This window comes from Cuculus canorus, chromosome 3 (genome assembly GCF_017976375.1).
Source record: "Cuculus canorus isolate bCucCan1 chromosome 3, bCucCan1.pri, whole genome shotgun sequence".
In the NCBI taxonomy this organism is placed as follows: domain Eukaryota; kingdom Metazoa; phylum Chordata; class Aves; order Cuculiformes; family Cuculidae; genus Cuculus; species Cuculus canorus.
The window spans coordinates 10,760,745-10,785,398 of NC_071403.1; the positions used below are offsets into that span (position 1 = coordinate 10,760,745).

Genomic DNA, 24,654 nt, shown 5'->3' on the forward strand with positions numbered 1-24,654 from the left:
GTTGTGGATGCCCCAATCCTGAAGGATTTCAAGGCCAGGTTGGATGAGGCCTTGGGCAGCCTGATCTAGTGGAATGTGTCCCTGTCCATGGCAGGGGAGTTGCAATTAGATGATGTTTAAGGTCCCTTCCAACTCAAACCATTCTATGATTCTATGATTCTAAATGACCCTTCAGCCATTCTGGTTCCCAGGCTGTTTCTTTGTGTTTCAACATGAACTTCTGCTCATTATATTTTACTGCATGCAAGACAGATGAGAATTGAATCTTGTTTCCTGACTGCTCATCCGCTAGACTATTGACATATTTGATCTTCATAAAGTGACATGTTAATGAAGTGGAAATTGACGGAGATTTCAGGTGAAGAGCAGGTAAGAACTGTAGTCTGGGAGTGAGAAAGGTAATCAGGAGAACTGCTACCACGTCTGTAAATCAGTGTACCCAAGAGCTGAAGGGATATGCAGGGCTGTCATTGTGGTTTAACGCTGATTCCTTTTATTCCTTCCCACTCCCATGAAAAGAAACCCTGTGAAGTCTGACCTCTGCTCCTTCGATGACATCCAGCTTGCCATCCAGTCCTCCTGCTCTAGTAGGCACCTCTGTTCTTTTCACTTCTGACTGTCACCAGTGCTATCAGGTGTCAAAGACTGAGATTGAAAAGAAATGCTCACAAGCTGCTTAATAACTGAGGATTGAAGGTCCAGGAATTTGGGGTTATTGCCAACAGGGTCGTCTCTCAGATGTTGCCATTCTTAACTAAGAAGAAATGATACGTGCTTCATTTTCAGAAACTAAAAGTTACTGTGGTATGATGGAAATGCAGTCTACAGCTGAGAAATCTAAGTGTGCTTGGGCATGAAGACTGCTCTGGGTGCAGTTACAAGCATCATAGCAAATTTTTTCGAGGCTACTTTGATAAGAAATGTGAAATCATAGGCACAGCCCTTTTAATTACACTAGGTACTTCTTTCCATTTGCTGTAGGCTCCTTGTGAATCTACACTGGAAGCTCATCTTTAAGATACGTAGATGATTTGCTATAATCACAGGCAATCAGCACCCTTGGTTTACAATTGATTCAAATTATTTATTAGTATTTTAGCACTGCTTTTTACAACTCAGATGGAATGCTGTTTGCTGTGTTCACTGTTATATAAATACTTCCAGTATCTATCACAGACATTGCTGATATATTAGCTGACATTATCTTTAAAGGTTATTGTTTGATCAATTGTTACTAAACTCAGTAGCTCTACTATTTAAACAAAGAATTTAAGTTAGGCTTGTGGGTTTCTTTAAAACTAGAGAGTTAAAGGGAAAAAAAAAGGTCACAGTATTTTTAACTCGTGAAATTCCTTTGAATACGGGAGTTACTAAGTGGAATAATTTATAACAGAGACAAACACGTGATTTTGTTCCAGTCTTATGATCTTACCTGTATAACACTGAGAGCACAGAAAAATTCCTAAGGGTCCATATACTGAAAAACTGTACCCTGAGTAGAGGCTATCACTGCATGCTTAAATGTCTTCTAGTACAAGATTAGAGAAAAGCACATATTCAGAGTACTGTCTTTTCCTACTCTTCAGTCAGCATTTTTCAACCTTGTCATGGAATTTTCCAGCATTGAATAAAACTTTCACAAATGCAAAGAGGGCAACAATAAAAGTAATGAAAAGGCAGATCATATTAAGATGTGTTTAAAATAATTAAAAAAAAGTATTAAGAGTATGTGATTTGCACATGAACCTGTTATTTCCTAATAATTTTTGCATGTATATTGATTGTTTATTTCCTGTACTAATAAAAAGCTGATAACGACTTCTTCCTGGTAACTTAAACCTCTGAATATTGCCCATAATTTTTGGGCACGTATTTATTCACCTCTGGTCAATTATTCTGGGGACAGGTGGCTGGGAAGAGATAAAAAGTGCTATTCTGTTTAGATAGTTAAGGTGTATATAACAGCAGTTAAGGTAATGGCTTAATTTGATTTGCCACTTAGCTTTCAGTGCCAATAGAAACATAGAAACTGCTTTTAATTCAGAATAAAACAGTTTTCTTTCCTATGAGGAAAACAAAAATTTCTGCTTTCTTTACAAGTTTATTATATTGCATATATTTGGAGAGAACACACCACACTAGATATAAAGCTAAGTGGAATTCACGAATTGTGATTACTGGCTTTACTACTCGCTTACTCAGTGACCTTGGATAATTGTTTAAGATTTTGTGGTATGGCTTCCTTGCTGCTGGAATGAGACAGGAATACCCACCTCCCTGGGGTGTTCTGAGTCGTAATTAATTGCTTCAGCAGTAAGAGAAAAGTGCAATAGATGTGCTAAGCAGAAAACCCAATAGAAATCAGACAATTAACTTTAAAATGAGACCAGTAAAAATTAGAATGAATTTTCTTTGGATAATTCAATTTGTGCTGTCTTTCTAGTAAGCCTCCAAACTTTACCCTCCATGAAAAGATAAGAGGAGAGGAAAGTACTATGCAATGGTAGCAGTTGGTAGTTGGACACTTTGCCCTACACAATCTAATGCCTGAAGTTCAACTGACATTGGCAAAAGCAGGATTTCACCCCATGAATCCACACAGAAAAGACAGTTGCACCTTCCTTTTGTCATAATGAGACAAGTATATTTTATTTTAGACAAAAAAAAAAAAAATCAAAAAAATCAAGACTGGAAGAATAGGTTTTGGCTTTTTTTAATTTTTTTTTTCTTTTTTAAAGGAGACCATCTGCTTCTGCTCTCTTTTTGCTTATCTGCAAAGCCTGCAACAAACACAGGATCTTCTGACTCGGTGTCTACGCATTTTATAATTTTGCGGGAGAAACAGCTGAAGTGGCTCCTTCAAATCACAAATAGTACCTTTCTTATTTGGAATGTGGAATATTGTCAGAAGACAAAAAATATGTCTGAAAAAGAGTCAAAGCCATGATGCATACTAATACCATGCTAAATACCACTTATTTTACTAGACCTACCGCATATGCAATATATATGGCTCAAAACCAAGAAATGCTAGGAAAACCTTGTTGTTTAATAGTCTATTTTCCAAACCTAGTTGTAACTGTTTTAAAAATCACAGAATCACAGAATCACCAGGTTGGAAAGGACCCACTGGATCATCGAGTCCAACCATTCCTAACACTCCCTAAACCATGTCCCTCAGCACTTCATCCACCCGTTCCTTAAACACCTCCAGGGAAGGTGACTCGACCACCTCCCTGGGCAGCCTCTGCCAGTGAAAACGTACTGTCCTATGTCCCTGTGTCCATAGAATGTATAGTATCTTCTTTTTGGGAGGACTAACAAATTAGACTACGTGGATATTCCAAATCTACTTCAATATTGTGAGCTGCCCTGGCTTAAACGAGTAGTAGAGAGTCACCGAAATCCTACAGCTGACTTAGCACTGGAGCTGGTGAGGAGTCCTCATGCACCCGTGGGTTAACTAATGGCAGCGAGAGGAGGAGTAATGACTACTAGAAAAAATAATTTCTTACAAGGGTTCAGCCACTTTTGCAGTGGACATCTGCCTCAGACAGGAAAACATCAGGCTCACAGGCTTGGGAAATTGCAACAAAGGGAGAAAAGAGATTATTAACAGTGTTTCTGTGAGGTAGGTATGAATGTGACAGTGAGGAAGTTTTATTTCCCCGTTATTTTCAGAAAAAAAATGGGTTTTGTGTTACTTTATGGTAATACATCATGAAATGCGCAGTGATACAGTATTTCTGGAATTATATGGTCAACACTACCTGCACATCAGTTTTACAGGACTTACGTCTTAGATTCTCTAACTCTGTGGGTTCCACAGTAAAAGGCAGTGAAATTACCATTTGAAATACTACATAGGAAAGTTCTGTGTGATTTACTTATTCTTATTCTGTCATGGGAAATGATTTATAATTCAGGAGTAATACAGAAAAAACAAGTTGCTATAAATTAAAAGCACTCTCTTGTGCTATGTTTAGAATTTTTTTCTGTGTTGTAGCATAACAACCGAAATACAAAAATTTTAGGATATACAATCAGTTAAAAGAATGTGACAGGCTTAAATATGGAACTTTCTAAAAAATTATAGCCTAATTAAAACACTGATTTGACACAACAGCAGTAACGTTAGTATCATCCCCGCAGTAGCTGTCATAGTTGAATTCAAAATGGGCTCCTTTTTCTGCAGACTTTCAAAATCATGCTCTTTTGAAAATCATAAATCCCTTCTGAGGGAATGAATACTATTTGGGAGACAGTTAAGGTGATTCCTCCAGTAAAAGAATTGAAACAATTTTGCAGAAAATCAAGGAAATGTATTTGACAGTTCATTCTCTCCCGTGGAGTAGGAACTGGATCTCTGATACCCTAGTAAGTATAGGAATAACTGAAATGCAAGGTTAAAGGAATGGTAATTTATTTAGTATATCTTCTGCCCATGACTCCTCTTCCTGATGCAAGAAAAATAGAGTGCTGTACAGGTAGACTCAGGAGCACTTCTGAGTTCCTAGGGCTGGGTGTATACATGCCTCACACACAGGGAGAGACCAGATGCCTCTGTCACCCCAAAATAAAGGTAGTCGTGCAGGCTCAGCATCTTTTGGGACAGAAGCACGACAAATGTAGCAAGGTCATTAGCCCGGACAGCTGGGGAAGCATCAGGACTCCGGTGTTGTAGCAATATAAGTACCTAGTGCATACAAATAGGAAGGAACTGCAGAGAGAGACAGCTGATGCTGAGGACTTGATGGCTTTTAGAGACTTTGTCCACTTCAAACTGGCCCTAGCTTGAGCCTCTGAACTGAAATCTCATTAACAGTTGGGAGGGCATCTTCAGGGCTAGTTTCAAACTAAAAGTCACGTACTTTGAGCCCACTCAGTGATGTGAAAAGAAGAGCGATAAATGGAAAGGACTGGGTAATTGGCTTCAGAAGAGGACTCTTGCTCCTATCTTAGCATAGAAGCACTCGGCACGTGTAACCTGCCTGCCAGGTGCTCTGTTGAGGCACAGGAGAAAGACTCCACCACAGTGACACAATCTGTTTCCTGTTGCCAATGAGAGGCCTAATCAATGCTAGGATGCTCAAAAAACAAGAAACCAGAGAATGGGTTCTTTGGTAGGTTGCTGGTGATATTTCCTATCAGATACCAAACGCATATGCTCAGATGATATAAATGAACAATCACTGCACATTAGGCATTATTAATTACTGTTAATAAAGATTTTGCCTGTAATCACAAGCTGTATGAAGTCAAATGCTGTAATGAGAATCAGACCTATGTTTCTTACATCTGCACTTCCTTATTTGAGTACTTAATTTCCTACATTTGAAGACTTAAATGCAACTAGTTAAGAAAAAAATTAGGTAAGAAACCCTTAGCACCCTTCATATAACGTATATTAGGACCAGTGACCTACAATACCAAAGTTATTAAAAATGAGGAAGAAACTTGGACCTGACAGCTAAACAAACCTCTCCACTTACAGAGCAAATGTTAAGAAGTGCTTTTCCAAAAATTACAAATATTCTTCTGTAGACATTGCAGCATGGCTTCATCTGGCTTTGTCACTGCCTTAGACTAATCAATACAGGGTTTATTTCACACTAGGATGGTAGTTACTTCAGTTACTCCATGAAATGAGCATGCTTATGTCTCATAATGAAATGGAAATTTATGTCTTCTTAGGTAACGTCTCTTCAATCAATCTAAATTTCATAATTTCTGAAGTTTGAACCCTCCATATGCGCTTTCCTCCCCAAATTTTATTACATACTTATTTTTAATTTCACTTGTTCAGCAGAAACTATTATTGTTATTCCACTAGATACACTCTTCAGGACAAACACAATATTAAAAAAAACCCAACAAGATAATGAGAAAGTGGAACATTGTTGTACATTTTTAGTTGTTAGCCCTATAAGGCCCTATAAAGAATTTGTTTATAAAGTGCTGTTTGCCTGTGTAGAGCATTACTTAGTAAACTAATTGTCATCACAACTGCAAAGCTCTCATATTAAGTGGTCGGTAGGGAATTATTTGTGAAATCGTCAATTAAATGATTGTGGCAACATTTCACAATTTAAATAGTGTCTTACATTAAAAGGAATTATACCAAACAGTTACATTTTCCATTTTTAATTAAAGATAGAATTATTCTAAATCCAAATACCAGTTGTTTACAACTGAGCACTAAACTGGAGTAGAATATGCACTACAAAATGTGTTAATGGGATAAGGTGCGAACATTTGAAAATTTCTGGTGAAGACAGAACACATTTAAATAATGTCTCCTAACTGCAATGGCAGCACACGCAATAAACAGTCTTGGATGCTTTTCCTGAACATCAGCAGGAATGTGAATGGAATTCTGTTTTTGTATAGTAGACAAGTTACAGATTAACCTTCCTAACTCTTGCCTAGCGCCTTTAGCAGACGGTGTTATCCTAACTTCATTGTGGTGATTTAGGAGGTTATAGACTTTAACTCTCTCCTTTCACACTCTACCTACAGTTTCTGCTTTTTTTTTTCAGTAATAGCAACAGAAGTCCATGTGTACTGACCTCTCAGATACTGCAGTTCATGACCTGGCATAAAAACATAAGTCATCATCATGTTTAGGTAATACACAAGGCAGTATATGCACCAGGCTATGACAAATAGCATCTAACAACGGGCACAGTCTCACTTTCCTCCATCCTTGCTATGGCAGTTTCAAACTTTGGAAGCAGAGGCAGAAGCCTCTCCAGCCTTCTGCAGCAGGAACTGGCAGAGCTTGTCTGCTAGATTCCACAGTTTTTGGAAAAACTAAGACAGAAACGGTAATTGATAAAGAAAACCTTGACTGTTCTGCCTCAATGCAGAAAAAAAGATTCAGATGAAACAACGGCGAGACAGAATATAGCTTATAAGGTATTTCACGCACCCCACTAGAAAGTCATACTATCTCTGTTATCTTTCTAGAGTAGCCTAACAGCACAACACTTGTATTGAGAATGCTGGTTCCTCTAAAAAAAAGGTAAAGAGAAAGAAATGAGAACGTGAAGGGTTTACAAATGGCTTGTCTTTTACAGTGGTCCTGTCTAGTGAAGGTGCTTTCTCAGACCTAGGCATGACATTACATATGCACAGGAAAGGCTCTTACCCAGTTTTCAGTTATATGTTTTATCCTAATTGATTTATAAGACAAATCATTGAATTCATGTTTTCCCTAGATAACTCCTCAAATGACAACAGTGCTAGAAGGGAAAATACAAAATTATTAAACTATAGTAAGAGCCACATATATAAACTTTTTGTTCATAAACTAATCCGGTGTTAAAATATAAGCATCACCATCAAATTAAAATCACACTGTCATCTTAGTTTAGACTTCTAGATTTAAACTCATGTCTGCAGGTATCAAGACCTTTGGTCACATAAGTATCATAAATACTTACTGAATGTGATCAGAGATGAGGATGCTTGACCTTTTTGATAATTATACAGTACTTTAGGTGACCAGCCTTTAAAAGTGCCTGTGAAAGACATTTCTTTGTCACTCACACAAGAATGCCTATAAGGGCTATGTCCCTACAAAGATTTTCAGGCATATGTCCAAAAATATATGTTTCTCAGCCTAAAACAGTGATCTTAAAAATCCTCTAGCAGTAGCTGAGGATAATCCTGATCCTATTGAAAATTTGTAGGAATTTCATAATGCCTTAGTAGAGTATTTCCAGGTGCCCAAGGGCTGCTCCAGGGAATGCTTTGAAGTGTCTCTACTTTGATCCTTCTGAGGGAAACAGGGTGGCAAGGGTATCAAATTGCAAGAGAGTTTACTGTCTAACTTCATGAGAGGTTTCTGTGCTAGAAATTTTCATTCATGGAACATCCCTAAGTCATGGGAAATAGTGGGATTTTACATATGCCCCTCTCAACTGACTCTGCTATTGTCTTGGAAGGTTCCTTGGTTGGAATTGCAGGGGATCAAATTCTCAGGACCCTTCACATAAAAAATTGAACAAGGAGTCAAGACCTTTAACTCAAGTTGTGGATTATACAGAGATAAATAGCGTGTAAGAATTCATCGTGCCCAGCTTCAGTTAAGTGACAGGCCCTTTCTTGCTTAGTAGTTCAATCTACTCAAGACAGAAGGACTTCCTGAAAATGACATGGTGTTCAGATGGGCTCTGCTCTGAAGCATCACTGTGAGTTTTGCAACACTACTGTGAAGGTTCCATAAATGTGTAAACCTAAGGAATTTATGAGAAAAGCGTCCCTGGTCAGAGCTCTCCACAAGGTCTTTTAAAAGGAGCGTGGAGGAAACCATGAGACAAAATCCACCTGCTGCTTCTCAGGAGCCAAGAGAGAAAGAAAAGTCATAGCAGACAGTTCATATGGGAGTGTTATGGTACTGTATAAAACTTAGCAAACTACAGAGAGCTTTATATTATACCTTAAGGAAAATGGATAGGTATGAAGTAGCATTGTTATTTGGGTGAATCTACTTAATGAAAAAGAAGAAAAGAAAACCTTCTCAGGACTGAGAACTATCCTCCCTAAGTTGGAAGCAAGAGGATGCACAGGAGAAAATAAAGAAATGCCAATCTAGTCAATTTTTGTAATTCAGATACTGTTATTGGGAGGCACAAGAATGAAATGATAAGTCATTACACAAAACCTCCAAGACACGACAAGAAGACACCAGTTATATATTCATGTAACGTTTTTGAATGCGTCATTCAGAGTTTGGGGGAATTCTGAACTACAAAGCTATGCCAGAAAGGATGGTAAAGGAGGAATATAGTCTTGTTGTGGAAGGTAAAACAAGGTATGAAACTGAACTGGGATGAAAGTAGGCTTGATTTTTGCAGGATGGTGCAGTATTAAGGGACAGTTGATTTTATACAGTGGGATAGATTCAGAAGACTAACAATCTCCTGGATAAGAAGCAGAGAACTGGGAACAGTTCTGGGAGCAGAGAATTAAAGTTACATGAGGATGAGTGTGAATGGCTGGGTGGGATGCATTGAAAAAGTCAGGTAGAGAACACCAGTATATGTGCCAAGAATTCAGGGAATTAGAAAGTTAAGTTTATATTCTTTAGCTCCATGTACTCAGATTACCTTCTCAGATGAATGGAGATGACTTTGGCATGAAGGAATCTCACACACAGGTTTCCAGGGCACAAAACTAGCAAGCTTACTAATCTGCTAAAGTAAGTGAATCTACAGGAGCACAAATGCTCAGATAGAAATGTGTCTGATCTCAGAAAGTAGAAAAATCGCAGTTCTGAATATTGTTACATTTTAAGGTATATTACAGGTTACCGGTAAAACTATTCAAAAACTTTGTATTCAAATACCGGCGCAGAAAACAGTTTAAGCAAAAAAGCGAGTCCACAGTTATCAACTGTGTATTTTAAGATGAGTCTAGCAGAGCGAACCCAGGCATTTTGAGTTTGTTTCAGCTGCTGAATGTAAAAAAAAACCCCAACATAGCTTCATGCAGAGCATAAATTTAGCCATGATCCCACTCTCTGAACACTTTGTAAGCCTTAGCTAATTAGTCCATTTAAAACCCCTGCTGGGAAAACAAGTAATATTCTAGTTTTACAAATGAGGGATTGGAGGAAGAGTGACATTGTTTTAAATGGCTTGCCCAAACACAGAGATGAGATTCAGCATGTGGAAGTTTAGTTAAAAGTGAAGGAGTGGGTAATTCTTACTGCTGAGCTCAGATTTTCTTTTCTGCATTGCTTAAAACCTCAGCAATGCATTTGGGAGGAGAGGTGGAGAAGGGATCTGTAGAAGTGAGGAAAGGTCTTTCAGTGCAGGTATTAAAGCACATACAAAAAGGAAACAAAACAAGGGGTAACTGAACCACACACATTCATATGGATGAGTTGTTATTACTACTTGTTTAGTACTGAAAATGTGCTTGACTGCACATTGTATTATCCAAATGTATTATGAGTACTGATTATGCAAAAATTATTCCTGACTATGCAACGCAATCATTTTGACATCTCAATAATGTCTCGTGATTTCTGTACAAATACAAAGGGAACTGCAAGTTTGCATTACAGTGACCTTTGCTTCACAGCTGTAGGAATAAAATGATTTCTTTCAAGCAGCAATCCATACGTAACCCCTCACCAGAACTTTTACTTGTAGTGTCATTTCCAGCAGCTCTCATTTTCACCCAGTGCTTTGGAAGTTACCATATAAATTTACAATACTTTACTAGCAGTAGTAAATCAAGTATGACATCTCTGCTGAACATACTAGGGTTAGTCTTCAAGCTGACAATAGTCAACTTTGCTCTATTAGTTCAGGCAAAATGACAGAACGAGATTCACTGTGACAACTCATGGCAAAACTTATTGAAAAATATTGATAGGAACAGATGGAGTAGACTCAAATTAGTTATTGAATACATTACTAATATCAAAGAACACACCCAGAAAACGGGCTGCATACATTGGAGTAATATTTTTTTCCTCCTAGGTCCTCTGTTCCTGTGGAACTATTCACTAGAAGTGGAACTATTCACTAGAAATACTAGAAAACTTCCTTCCTTGGTCACTAGAAAACTTCCTCCTAGGTCCTCTGTTCCTGTGAAGTGAAACTATTTCAGTTCCTCTGGACTACCAGAGGGCAGACTTTGGACTGTTTAGAAAGGTGGTTGATAAAGCTCCATGGGAGACAGTCCTTAAGGGGAAAGGACCAGACGCTCTTTAAGGAGGAAACCCTGGTGGCACGAGAACAGGCCATCCCTGTGTGCCAGAAAATGAGCTGGCAGGGAAGAAAACCAGCTTGGCTGAGCAGGGAGATCTGGGTGGATATCAGAAAAAGGAGGAAAGAAGGTTTGGAAGAAGGGGCAGGCATCTCGTGAGGGATCAAGAGAGATCACGTCGAGAGAAAATCAGAAGGGCTAAAGCCCAATTAGAACTTAGATTGGCCAATTCTGTGAAACATAATAAAAAAACTTCCTACAAATTTATCAGCGACAAAAAGAGAGACAAAGAGAATCTCCATCCTTTACTGGGTGCTGGAGGGACAAAGGATGAGGATAAGGATGAGGTACTTAATGCGTTCCTTGCAAATGTTACACCCATTTACAAAAAGGGCCAGAGGGAGGATCTGGGGAACTACAGTCCTGTCAGTCTGACATCCATGCCGGGGACGATCATGGAGCAGGTCATCTTGAGTGATGTCACATATCACATGCAAGACAACCAGGTGAGCAGACCCAGTCAGCATGGGTTTATGAAAGGCAGGTCCTGCCACACTAACCTGATCACTTTCTATGACAAGGTGACCCACTTAATAGATGAGGGAAAGGCTGTGGATATAGTGTTCTTGGACTTCAGTAAAGACTTTGATGCTGTTCTTCACAGTATTCTGCTTGAGAAACTGGCTGACACTGGCCTGGAGAGGCACACGCTCTGCTGGGTAAAAGAATGGTTTGATGGCTGGGCCCAAAGAGTGGAGGTGAATGGAGTTAACTCCATTTGGATGTTGGTAACAAGTGGTGTCCCGAAGGACTCAGTGCTGGGTCCAGTCCCATTCAATGTCTTTACCAATGACCTGGATGAAGGCATTGAGTGCACCCTCAGCAAGTTTGCAGATGACACTAAGCTGGGTGGAAGCGTGGATCTGCTGGAGGGTAGGGAGGCTCTGCAAAGGGATCTGAACAGGCTAGACCGCTGGGCCGAGACCAATGGCATGAGGTTCAACAAGGCCAAATGCCGGGTCCTGCACTTGGGGCACAACAACCCTATGCAGTGCTACAGACCAGGAGAAGTCTGGTTAGAAGGCTGCATGGAGGAGAAGGACCTAGGGATGTTGGTTGACAGCAGCTGAATATGAGCCAGGTCAAGAAGGCCAACAGCATCCTGGCCTGCATCAGAAACACTGTGGCCAGCAGGAGCAGGGAAATGATTCTGCCCCTGCACTAAGCACTGGTGAGGCTGCACCTCGAATGGTGTGTTCAGTTTTGGCCCCCTCACTATAAGAAAGACATTGGCGTGCGGGACTGTGTCAAGAGAAGAACAATGAAGCTGATGAAATGGCTGGAGAACAAGCCGTAAGAGAGACTGCTCATAGAACCAGGGTTGCTTAGCCTAGTGAAGAGGAGGCTGAGGGGAGTCTGTCTGCAAGTACCTGAAAGAAGGCTGTAGAGAGGTTGGTGTTGGTCTCTTTGCCCAAGTGATAGGTGATAGGATGTGAGAGAATGGCTTCAAACTGTGCCAGGGGAGGTTCAGATTGGACAGTAGGAAAATTTTCTTCACCCTAAGGGTTCTCGGGCACTGGCAGAGGCTGCCCAGGGCGGTGGCTGAGTCACCATCTCTGGAAGTATTTAAAAGACAGGTAGATGAAGTGCTTAGGGATATGATTTAGTAGTGGACAGGTATGGTTGGACTTGATGATCTTGAAGGTCTTTTCCAACTTAGTGATTCTATGATACTATTCCAGCTCAGACTCAGACTAGGTGGGGAGGTGGAAAAAAGCACGGCACCCCTTCTACTCATTCAGCCTCATGTAGCATGAGATGCTCCTTCACCTCTTGTGGCATTGGGGGCTTCCATTGTGAACAGCACTGTCTCCTTCTGCTTTCATCAAGTCTATATTTTGAAATATAAAACTTTCTGGTTGAAGTAATGTATATGACAGTAGCAGGTGGCACGTTGAGCAGACTGAAACTTATCACTGAGAAATACATTCAGGCAGTAATCAGAAACTTCAGTGCTGCTGTTAAAGCTGATCTATGACTGTGATTAATTGGCTCTGTAATTCTGATCAAAACGGATCTGTCCAAATTTCTGGTTCCACTCCATTAATTCAAACCACATCCTAAAGTTACACAAATCCATTCTGCTTGGTCTTTGTAAAAGCAGAGAAAGAATGAAAAGTATACGGAAGGAATTTTTGAGTTGTCAGTTATAGATATTATTCTTTTGATTTCACACTTCTATAGAATAGACCTTACCGTAGCTGTCATAAGCTTCTTCGCTTGTTCCGTGACCGTAGTCATAATATTCAGGCACACTGTAACAGATTCAGATAGCCGTGTCACTATTATCATAGGCAACCAACTCAAAACAAAAATAGCGAACAAAAGAAGAAATATATTTTAATACTTTTACATGATAGCATAGTCCAGCTAGTTTCAAAATAGTGAGTTTTTTTTAAAAAACAAGAAAAATGTATCAGCGACGATAACAGCTATTATACATCACATTTCTTATCTACTAAGCACAAACCAAAATTGATCCTAAATATGTATACCCAGGAAATGTGACAAACACCAACATAAATTCTAGTTGCGACAATAAAGTCTGAAAAAAGACCATCCACTTTAATATTCACTGCTGTTAAACTGCCAAAAGAGGAGCTAATCTCATTTATCTGTAATTCCAAACATTTATGCAGCATCAAACTCAGCAGTCTGTTTTCTCCAAAGTTCGTTGTATGGTACTGCATAAAACCTGTAAACTACTTATCTCTACAAAGATCACAAACAGTTTTTCAGCTTTGCTCCTGAAAAAGAAACAGTTTCCGCTGCTTGCGAAGAGAAACCTGGTCCCTCACAGCCTTCGTCCTTATGCAGTTATTAGAAAGTTTTATGCAGTACCAACAAAAAGCATATTGAAAGTAGTGAGGGCTAAGGAGGGGAAAATCAAACTTAAGAGTCTTAAACTCACTTTTTTACTGCTTTTTTGTTAACTAATGAGGGTCATGTATGGTTCTATTAACATGCTATTTCAGATCACAGTTACACTCTGATAGTCAGCAAACTCCAGGTACTACCTGGAGTGGACGCCCAGAAAATTCACCCTCTAAGATGTAGTGAAATGGAGTAATTCACACTTTTCCTTGACTGCTATTCTTATTGACCATTTGCACTGTGTATTTGGTACCTCATATGAAATTCAGGATGAGGGTACTGCTGTTATCAGGTGATAGGCAGATAAAACAAGAATGAGTCCCTGCCCAGAAAAAAATTACAAACCTCATGGATTCTATGATATAATTTTAATTCTGTTTGCATTTTTCTTCTGTTAACAACACCTTCCCTTTTGTTAATCTTTTATTGTTATCAATTTTGTTTCTTCCTTTCTTAGACATTGTGTGAGAGTCACTCTTGCAAAATGAACAGAAGCAGGCAACGAGCTCAATATCTCACTATTTATAACATTATTGCTCAGACAATTTTCCATACTGGGTTATTGTTTTAAAAATATATGTTTACACCTGAAAGAGAAGCTTGATTGACAGTGGAGTGTAAGTAAAAATATGTCAGAAATGTAATAGAGATAAACAAGCAATCTATAACAATTATTTTCTTAAACTTATTTTGACTTCTCTGTTCACAAACTGATTGTAATCAGATTTTTAATTTCTCAAACTTAATAGCTAGTCATAACTAATCTTGGAATAATTTCTGGGAATAATTCATGTGCTGTATCTCAGTTGAGAGCACCGATTGTGTGTATCTGATAACTGACACTCAAGCTGTTTTGATCCGGGACATGCCATCCCCTGATTGGTTAGGCACAGCTCTCATAGCCAGTTTTCAGCTACAAATATCTGAGTTTTTTTTTTTTTTTGGAAATGAAAATGCAACTATAATTGTTGTGCATTAATTTAGTAATTTAGCCAGAAGTCATTCATGCAAGTGGATAGTACACTGACGTCAGCATCTCAGACAGATGAAATTCATTTGCTGAAGCAGTTACAGTAAGTAGGCATACGAGTGACATGAATGAAAATGAAGTTAATATCCTTAAAAATTTTTCCCAATGGCATTTGAGCTCTATAGGACATAATTACTGTTGAGCATTACCTTCTAGGATAATGGAACCATCCAGTTGCTTGAAAATTAATGATCTAAATTACACAGCATCCTATTGAATTGGTACAAGAAACAAATAGGAAGAATATATCTTTTATTTGTTGAACATACTAGGCATTCTGTACTATTTTGCAATGCTTCTAGCAGACAGTTATATAAAACTGCAGGAATATGTAAAGTGAAGTAAAGCACTGGCGGCATCAGGGTTAAATCAGGTATCTAGTTATATCAACGGAGCTCATGATTTAGACTTAAGAAATTACTTGAAATGTTCAGAACAGACACATCACCCAGATTTGGCAAAGAACAGCACGAAAAATCTCATGTAACGCAATTTAACCAGCAGCGTTTTGGCACACCGCCTGCTTTTCCAGGTAAAGGAGGGTGTTGAACTAGTGAGTGGAGTTACAGAAGGAACTCCAGAACTCTCATCTTCTGTCAGTGGATACGATGCTAATATTTCTTCCTGACATATTTTTAGAAAACAAAGCAACTGCATCTAAAGGTCAGCTTTAAAAGGAGTGCATTTGGGACTCAATCCAAAGGCCAATAAGTTATCAACAGCAATCCTGCTTTCAGTGGTCACTGAGTAGGTCCTTGAGTTATTACCATCAATGTAACATCCAGCAAAATACAAGACTTGCAAGAGAAGGTAAAAATTCATGGCTACGTTATTGTTGTTGTATGTTTTTATTAGGAAAAAACCACATAATCATACAGGCCATAAGGATATGAGATAAAAATCCTGCACAGTGATCATTCCAAACTGAAATACATTATAAACAGAATACAAAGGTAATACACAAACCATTAAAATAAGAAACAAGCTGTATTACAACTGTAGAAAGGAAGTGATTTATTAGTGCACATTTGATATCCGTGAGCACAATACTTAATACATTTCTGAAAACACATAATTCATACTTCAGTACATGCCTGTGATCTAAGTTCTCCAACTTTATTTCCCTGAATAATACATATTTTTCAGTTTTGAGTCAAAATTGTATTTCAATTTCCTTTCCAACTCATATTAAAAACCACTTTGAACAACACCTAAGTGAAGAAAATTTATTTCTTAGTATGAAATACTTGATTTAAACTCACATTTTGAGCCAAACTGCTTACCCATTAGACTTTTTTATTTTAAACCTTTCTGAATATTGCCTATAATCAATTACATGCATTTATTTGTAAATATTTCCCTCTTTTTTTTTTTAGCAAAATGAACAATGAATGATGTTTATATAAAAAATGGGTGATAGAATATGGTTTTACATACATAACTTTTTTTTAATTACTGAACTACTGAGAGATGTAATTCATTCGCATTTTGGGCATCTGTGGAAGGAAACAATCAGCAAATGCATTCAGCATAAATACAACTTATTTATGTAATTTTAAAGTTCTCAGTTCCTGGAAAATACAGTGATCATGAGCTCTAGAAACCTCAGGCTCTCTTGGCAGTGCTAATTGGAAACAAGACACCATTATCTGTCATTAGCATTCATTACTTTCAAGCAACTTGAAGTGTAATTTACTTAAGTACATGTACCCACCTGAAAGCAGGATGCAATACATTTTATAAAGCAGATAAGATTAACTCATTAACAACAACTCAGCTCGTACTTGTAAGTTTTCAAAGCATTGCACTATAACACCAGATTTCTGAAACACAGAGGCCTTGATGTGCTGTGATTTAGACTTTGGTAACCTACATATACCATTTTGGAAGAATTGATGTATGTGGGACTATGAATCTTACATGTAGTTTAATTATTTTTATATCTCTAATGGCTTGCAATGTGAAAAGCTCTGATGTAATTTTTCTCTGTCTAGATGATTTTTTTGCACCTAATATGTATGATTCTGTCCTAATTTGTGTTCATGGGCAAAAAGATTAATAATACATATCCTATTAATCTTTATAATCATAATCTATTTATGCTTATTTTTAACTTAACATCTGTTTCTGGTTGGTGCTTTTGAACCCGTTACTTTTAAAGATTTGTGATCAAAGTTTCTATAAACCTGTGATGTCTTCTTTTCATGCAGATAAAGCCAGATCAGTTCAAAAAAAAAACCAACAACCCACAAAAGACGTTCCTTATTTGAGAGATAAAGGCCCCCTGAGGTGCCTTCAAACCTGAACTGTGTGGTGCTCCTATTATGCAAGAAAACCTCAAATACAGAGACTCTGTATCTAGATAGCAACCTTAAAATCCAACAGAGCTTTTAACCTCTCATTAACTGGGATTTTTTCAAACTGACATTAGCTAAGCAAAGCCAAATCCCAGTTTGATTGTGTCAACACCTACGGGAAATCACACAGCTTGTTATCCAAAAGGCTGTGGAGAATGATGCTTTAAGCTGGTTTTAAACAGAAAACTGCAAACAAAATAGCTTTTAAGATTGAAGCCACAACCCCCCGACTCTTGTCTTAAGAAAAAGGTGATGTTCACCACTCGGAGATCAATGGCAATAGGTACAGGAAATCACAGCATTAATGAATAGACTGCATTAGCCTTTGAGCAATCTCTCCCTGCACCTGCAGGAGGCTGCTGGCAAGAACCCGGGGTTAGCATCATTACCATCTGGTTCCCTGGCTGCTCTTACAGCTTCTGCAATATAAGAACTGAAGAACTTGAGTACTTCCTGTACCCCCATAGGTTTTCTTGGTTTTTTTTTCCTTGTTTTTCAATTCCTTTCTCTCTTTTTGTTCATTGATTTTGCATGCTGACAGATGCATCTAACTCGAGATGCATCTAACTCTTTATTCTTTTATTCTGGAGCACAAAATGTTATTGCAAACATACAATGGGCCCACTAAAGCCAAAGCTGAAAGGTATAAGAAAGGATTCATTTACTTGCAATAAACATTGCTAACATATTAAGCTGTATAGGTGAAGTGTGTTCTGTAGTCTAGCCTGAAAGATCCTAAAAAAATGAGAGGGTTTGATGAAGACCTGTTGAGCTAGATTTAACAGATTTTTTTTCTGTAAAAATACTATTGTATCTTATTTACCCTTCTTAACGTTTTAACTTTTTAACTGGTAGAGTATATTCTAAAATATTACATTAATCTATTATTAGGAAATCTTTGGGAAGGAGATAGTAAATTTAGAAAAGAGGCTTTTGATCAATCCTGAAATTATAACTCAGTCATTAGACAATAATCAAGCTTATTTTCTGAAACACTTTAATTGGTCTAAACTAGAGATTTAGCTGATGCCAGTGAAGCAAGTTCCACATTAGCCTTTGAAGAAATAAAAATAACTCAAGAACCAATATTATGTTTCATGTTTGGCACCCCTTGAGGAGTGATTCCCAACCTTTGTCAGCTTGCAGTCTGCATCAATACTTTAGTCAGATACGGATAAATGAAACTTTAACACTCCTTATAGTTGTATCCCAGTCTGGGTTAGCTTCAGATAGCAGATTCTTGAGTCAAGCTAATACCCAGGACAATTCACAAATATTCCTAGAGGTGAGATGCAGTATTTTATACAACTGTCATTCTTTTTCACTTCCTCAAATGGATTCTCTGAGGTGTTGGTCTCCTCTCTCCCATTATCTCCCTCTTTCTCAATATCACTTCTGTTGAGTAACCCTCAGAGTTTACAACTTTCAGCATCAATAACTGATACAATCAAGTACTCAGCTCCTATATTGACACGTCCTGTCTAATGCTACTGCAGCTGTTTTATGTAAGACTGCGTTTGTCATGCTTCTCCCTCCTACATGAGGGAAGGAACCAGCAGGACTTAACACATAGTTACCTAAATGAGAAAAGCTATTTACATAGAGCTGTATGGTTTTGCTTGGAAGACAGGTGAGCAAGGTTTGCATTTACATGAACTACAATATATGCAATTTTTATAATATATTTCATAGTGGAAATATGTGAATAAAGAAATAATCCTCTTAGGAATCTGAAACTTACTGGAACATCTGTACTTAACAGAGCATTATATCTATAGGAAAGATGAGCAGCCTTTTGAATAAAGGAACTTCTTATAGGATTCAGCCTACACAGTGAACATTTTAGTGGATAAAGTCATCCTTTCTCTGAAAGCTTATTTGATTGTATCCAAATTTTTTAACAGCAAAGAATATCTCCATTATAATACTCTGTGGATTTATTTTGTACTGTACAACATGCCTGAAGTTAAACTAGATCTCATCCGTCTCCAGCATTTTCCTATATTTGATTTCATGATACTACTTAAATTTGAATTAAAAAATAAACAAATAACAAAGCCCACAGAGTTATACACACACAGGAGTGGAGAGCCATCCTGATTGCAAGATGATTTTGGGTTCTGAACTTGTTGCAAAATCTGAAATAGAAACCAATCTGCCATTTATTTGCAACAGCCACAGATGCGTAGGGATTTCAATTCATATATTCTCCATTCCACTGTACTTTTCTCATAGACACAGTGTTATGACTATTTCAGAATGCAATATGAAATGTTTGCAGACCCAGTATTTGCAAAGGGAATTACGCAGAACTTTAGGAATCCTATCCAATTTTAGAGGAAATACTTTTCTCTACTTCAAAGTAATGAAATTTGATTCAATTTTGCTCATTGAATCAAATAAATGAGAAGTGGCATTTGAAAACAGTTTCTGATGATGAATGCCGCAAATAGACTGCTATGAAGATACATAAAATGTCATATTCCAGGCTCCCTGGCTTGATTGATTTCAACAGGTTTGAAATAAAATACAGGGAAATCTTTATTTATGAACAGGTGGATATAAACAAGAAGGCAAAATTAAAAATGACAGTATAAATACAATGCATACTGGTTAAAAAGTGAGAGAGTACACAGTAAAGAAAATAATAATGAATATCTCATTTTACAAAAGAACGGTGCAACCACTCTACCTAATACAGCTTGGATTGTATTTATGTGCCTATATAGTAATAGTATATAGTACATAGTATAGTATAATATACTACATAGTAATATTTTGATAGTGAGAGAGAATTGAGTAAATCTCTGATAATATCAACAAAAATTTAACCATGTGATAATCTACTAAATAAATTAATGATTATTCATAGTGCTTTCTAGCTATCATTTTTAAAATAAGGACAAAATTGTTTCATTTAACTATGGATAGTTCTCTCCACAAATAGTCCGCAGGAGCTTTTTAGAATGCAAGTAGTCAAAAACAGTGGGAGTGGTTGATTAAATAACAGTATTGACCATTGCTTTAGGCACTTAACTAGACTCATTCTACATTCAAGGAAGACCACTGACCTCTTTCGGTGTTTTCCTTCTGAATGCATCAGAATATATGAATCTGAGAAACACCAATTACTAAAAATTCTCAGCAAGACATCAGGAAAGCGAGTACGTGACTATGATTGTGCGTTTCTCAACTGTAAATTTAAGTCTGTCTCAAAATAGTTAAGAAATATTTGCTCCGTAGTTTTTGGTATTCAATTAAACAGCAAAAGATCTTATTTTCACCCTGAGCATTTCTGCTTTCTTTTGTTTGGAAATCCCTCCACAGAAGTAAAGCTGGGGATTCAGTTGGAAGGAGCATAGATATTTGGATGCCCGAGGGAACACTGAACTACGCTGCAAGTGGTGGGTACAAACACACTAGCAAGATTATAAGAGATAGGAACTTAGTAGAAGTCTTCCAGGCTCCTCTGCTAGTCCCCAAAATGCCTATCAGATTTTAAGGATATGATAGCAGTCATTTGAAGACTGAATCCAGAAACAGGGATCAGAACTTATCTGCTGTACAACAGGTGCTTGTTACTGGCAATAGTTTTCTCATGTAACTGTTCTAATCAGATTTTGAAAAGTTTTCAAATGAAGTTTTCCTTAAAAAATATATAAAAAAGTTCTATGTAAAATGGAATCTAAAAGTAATTTCTTTCACGTTGGTAGAAGCTTTTCAGATATTTTGACTCAAAGATCTTTGAAGAATGCATAAGCTTTTCAGTTGTACATCTCTAGCAAGTAATATGCTGATCAGCTACTTGGATTTCTCGACTTTACAGTGATGCTAATGAATTAATGTTCTTATATCACTTACAGGGACAAAGGTGGCTTCTAAACTCTGTGGCTCCAAACCAGCTATCACATCAGTAAAAGCCATAAGCGATCTGAATCCTGCTGCTATCTGTCCCTTAAATCCATAACAGGTTTCCAGCAGTTCATTCTTGCAGACTTATTTATTCTCCTCATGACTACAGATGTCAGTGAGAAGACTGACAAAACAGGTTTTGTGTTGTAATCTGCACTAACTATTGTTATATGTACCCTGGCACAGCTGTAAGGAGTATACATCAATACTTGAAACTAAAAGGAACATCTAAGATAGTTTATACTTTACATGACTTGGTCATTACATTAATTTCCTTTGTACTGGCAAAAAAATTGCTATAACTCTTCAGTCTATTGATACTTTTGTATCTAAGATTTTTTTCCTGTAAGGAATTTTGCCCCTTTTCAGCATAAGTACGGAGGCAGTCTAAACCAGACAGTTCATCCAGTGCTGCATTGTACTGTATTACGAAACATATTACTGTCTTCAATTTGTGTACATTTGTGTATCTAGATAGAAATGCTACCTGTGAAAAATTAAGATCTGATATCTTTATTATGAGATCACTCTGAAGGAATGGACTAGAATTATTTACTGTAAATTAACGCAACATGAAAATATATTAAATTCAGTATTTAGTGCTTGAAAAATCAGCTTTATTTTAATTCTTCCTAAAAGGATTTCTAACAGTCATAAAATTCCCACAAATCAAAATGGAGTTTGAAAATTGGGTTACTTTCCTTTTAATTTGTAAGAAACCAGCTTCCTCAGTCCAATTATATCATTCTGCATTATTATCTTGAAGCAAACCTAATTGCATGAACAAAAGGAGAAAGCGTAGCAGAAAATAAGGCTAGAGGTACCATAAGATGTCACCTACATAATTTCATCTGCCTATAAGCACGCAAATTTATTTACATGATTATTTACTGAAATTTGTCTAATGTGGTTTTAAAAGTTATACTGATTGAGATCACATGGCACTCTGGTCCTGTTTTACTATTCTTCACTCCCTTCTAATATTAATACTAAATTTCTGTTATTGAAACTTAGGTAAACAATTTTTTTCTGAATCCAAAAGGAGATTGGAGAGGAGAATAACTCATCGAGTAGGATCCACTGAAGAACATACACTGCTGTCTTTACAAGTGTTATTTTACTTGCAGCACTGTGTTTAGGAAGAACCCATCTTTGGAAACACATGTACATATAAAGCTTTGATATCTGGAGGTCGAGCAAGGTAACCAGGATGAAGTGGAGCTCAGGCAAATACAATCTGCTGTTGTAAATAATTCCAGGAGATTCAACTGGATAAAATATTCTTTGCTTTACATCCTAAATAGTTTTGCATCATGTCTGTGCACTGAAGTGATTGTACCATAAGCCAAGTAAGTTACCTGGAACACACACTGTGGTCCATGTTTTACTCCTGCATATCAGATCAGAAATAAATCCCCTATAATGGCATCACATAGTGCTAAAAAGGAGCTGTAAGCACAAGCTGCACAGTAGAATAAACTTAACTGTAAAATAACAGAATAACCAGGAAAGCAGAGTTGATTGTGAATCACAATTTCAGAGCCTATTACAGGCTGAACTAAGAGGTATTGCTATAAAAGTGTATTTACTGGGACTGTACTACATCAATATGGTCATAGGAACTGTCTGCCATAGCAGGAAAGTGAATGTAGGCAGCATGTATGCCTGAAACTTGTTTTTCTCATATTTTTGTTATTAGCATTGAGAAACAGGAGCCCAATGGGACTTTGCACATGACAGCACAGCTATAGGTATAAACCACAGTTAATTATATCTTTTGAATTAAATATAATTCAGCTAGATGAAAGCTATCCCTGTCAACTTGAAATTCTCTCATACTTTCTTCTTCAATCTTCTAAGATAAATTTATACTGGCGCTTACCTAATACAATGTGTTTAAGTCTTTAGATAACACAAAAACTTAGAATTTGTTTCAGGCATATCAATCACATCTTTATTTACGTTAACACTGGGATCCTTTATTACCACCAACTTCTTAGAGAGAAAGTTTAGAGATGACATGACCTATAACATACATTTCTGCATCAGAAACTGAAATTTGGTTGGTTGTTTAGCAGATGCCAGGATGAGTTTGCAGGGTGGATTTGACAGGGTTCTCGGCTGATTCATCAGCAACTGATCCACTTCCACAAAGTTATTCTGTTGGTCTTGGCTGAGGAGTTCAGTTTTACTGCATCCAGTACAGTCTGATACCCTACCAACCTCTGAGCAGCCAAAGAGACAGACCTTGTAGATACTCTCACAAAACTTTTCCTTTTATTTTCCTGGTGATCTAGTGTTCTCAGCCCATGAATCCTGGACAGTGGTGGTGGTTCAACAGACTTAAAAGTTCCTGCTAAGAAAATCAAAGAGCATATTATTTTTTTTTTAAAACTAATAGGATACTCCTACATATTCTGTGTTAAGGCTGAAATGGAAATTGATAATTCTACCATTTTGGAGTTTTGTTTTATGAGCTTGCTTGTTGCCCTGCAAAAAATTGGATTTATTTCTTTAAATGAGTATCCAAGTGCAAATGGAAAGGAAGAATGGTTGCCACCACGCATTTCAACATGGTTTGAAGGTAAGAAGCCATTGAGAATGTCAGTGTGCTTGAACTGCTAGGAATCACCAAAAAGTGACAAGAAGCATACCTTTATAAGCCTGCACAGGGACATCTACCTTAGCAATGGAAATAGGGTAGCTCATCAAGGGGAAGTAAACAGCTAAACAGCTGTGCAGTGATAATAATTTTGTTCAACACCAGAATTCTGTTAGACAACCAGAACACAGCTCTTAAAAATTTTAAGTAACGAGTGCAAAGGGAGTGGAAAATTTAAATGGTTATTAACAGCTGAGATGAGACAACAATATTTGAGAACATCAGGCTAATTCTTTCCCTTACTATCCTTCTGCACTACAATGTGCACACATGTGAAGAGGCAATGGTGAGGTGCAGATATGGCAATTGTATTCAGAAAGGGATTTTTACTTACGAATAGCACATATAAGATTTGTATTTTTAACCAAAGTTGTCAGTCTAGAGGTTCAGGAGATAAACCTTTCTGACAGGAAGGGTCTGAGTGCTCTCTGCCTGACTTCCAAGTGCTTAGAGAGTAGCCAACTGTAGAATAAATTCTGGTGTATCTGGGCAGGCCAAGGTACTTATCACTGAACTGCATGGAAGGGAGAGGAAGAGAAAGGAAAAAAGGTTTCTTTGCCAAGAAATGCAAAGTGCAGTGCAACATTGCCGATGGGAAGTATGTCAAATCTAATCTTTCCCTGCCCATTGAAATAGTTGTCTCCTTGTTCTCTTTGGCATCAGAGAAATCCTTCATTCTAATTACCTTAAAAACTATATTTTGACATCAGTATGATCAAATTTCTAAAATGAGGGGTTTTCTAAATGCCCTTGCTAAACCTGTAGTCTTTTATGTAATATTGTAAATAATGACTATAGACACATTTGGGAAAAGCAGACAGTTGTTAATTTAAATCTTTTTCCTGAGGCTCCATCTTGTGTTCTGGGTAGTCATTATGAGACAGGAAGATACAAGGGAAAACAGCCTTAGAAACATGACTTCTGTTAGTTAAAGGAAGACATACGTCATGCAGTACAGGTTGTATCAATAACTAATTTATCATAGCCCATCATTCTCTTCTTCCTAAATTAAGTCTCTTCAAACATAATAAGGT

The 24,654-nt window shown here is 37.4% G+C and overlaps 1 protein-coding gene across 7 annotated transcripts in view; it reads right to left on the bottom strand.

The window, feature by feature from the left end:
• KHDRBS2 (KH RNA binding domain containing, signal transduction associated 2) overlaps positions 1 to 24,654 on the bottom strand; it is a 382,051-nt gene that overhangs the window by 39,961 nt on the left and 317,436 nt on the right. For all 7 annotated transcript variants that reach the window (XR_008449307.1, XR_008449306.1, XR_008449303.1 and 4 more), the window contains exon 8: positions 12,982 to 13,040. Coding sequence is in view for 1 of the 7 variants with exons in the window: in XM_054063510.1 (XP_053919485.1) it covers positions 12,982 to 13,040 (59 nt within the window). In the remaining 6 variants the exon portion in view is untranslated. The remainder of the gene's footprint in view (positions 1 to 12,981; positions 13,041 to 24,654) is intronic.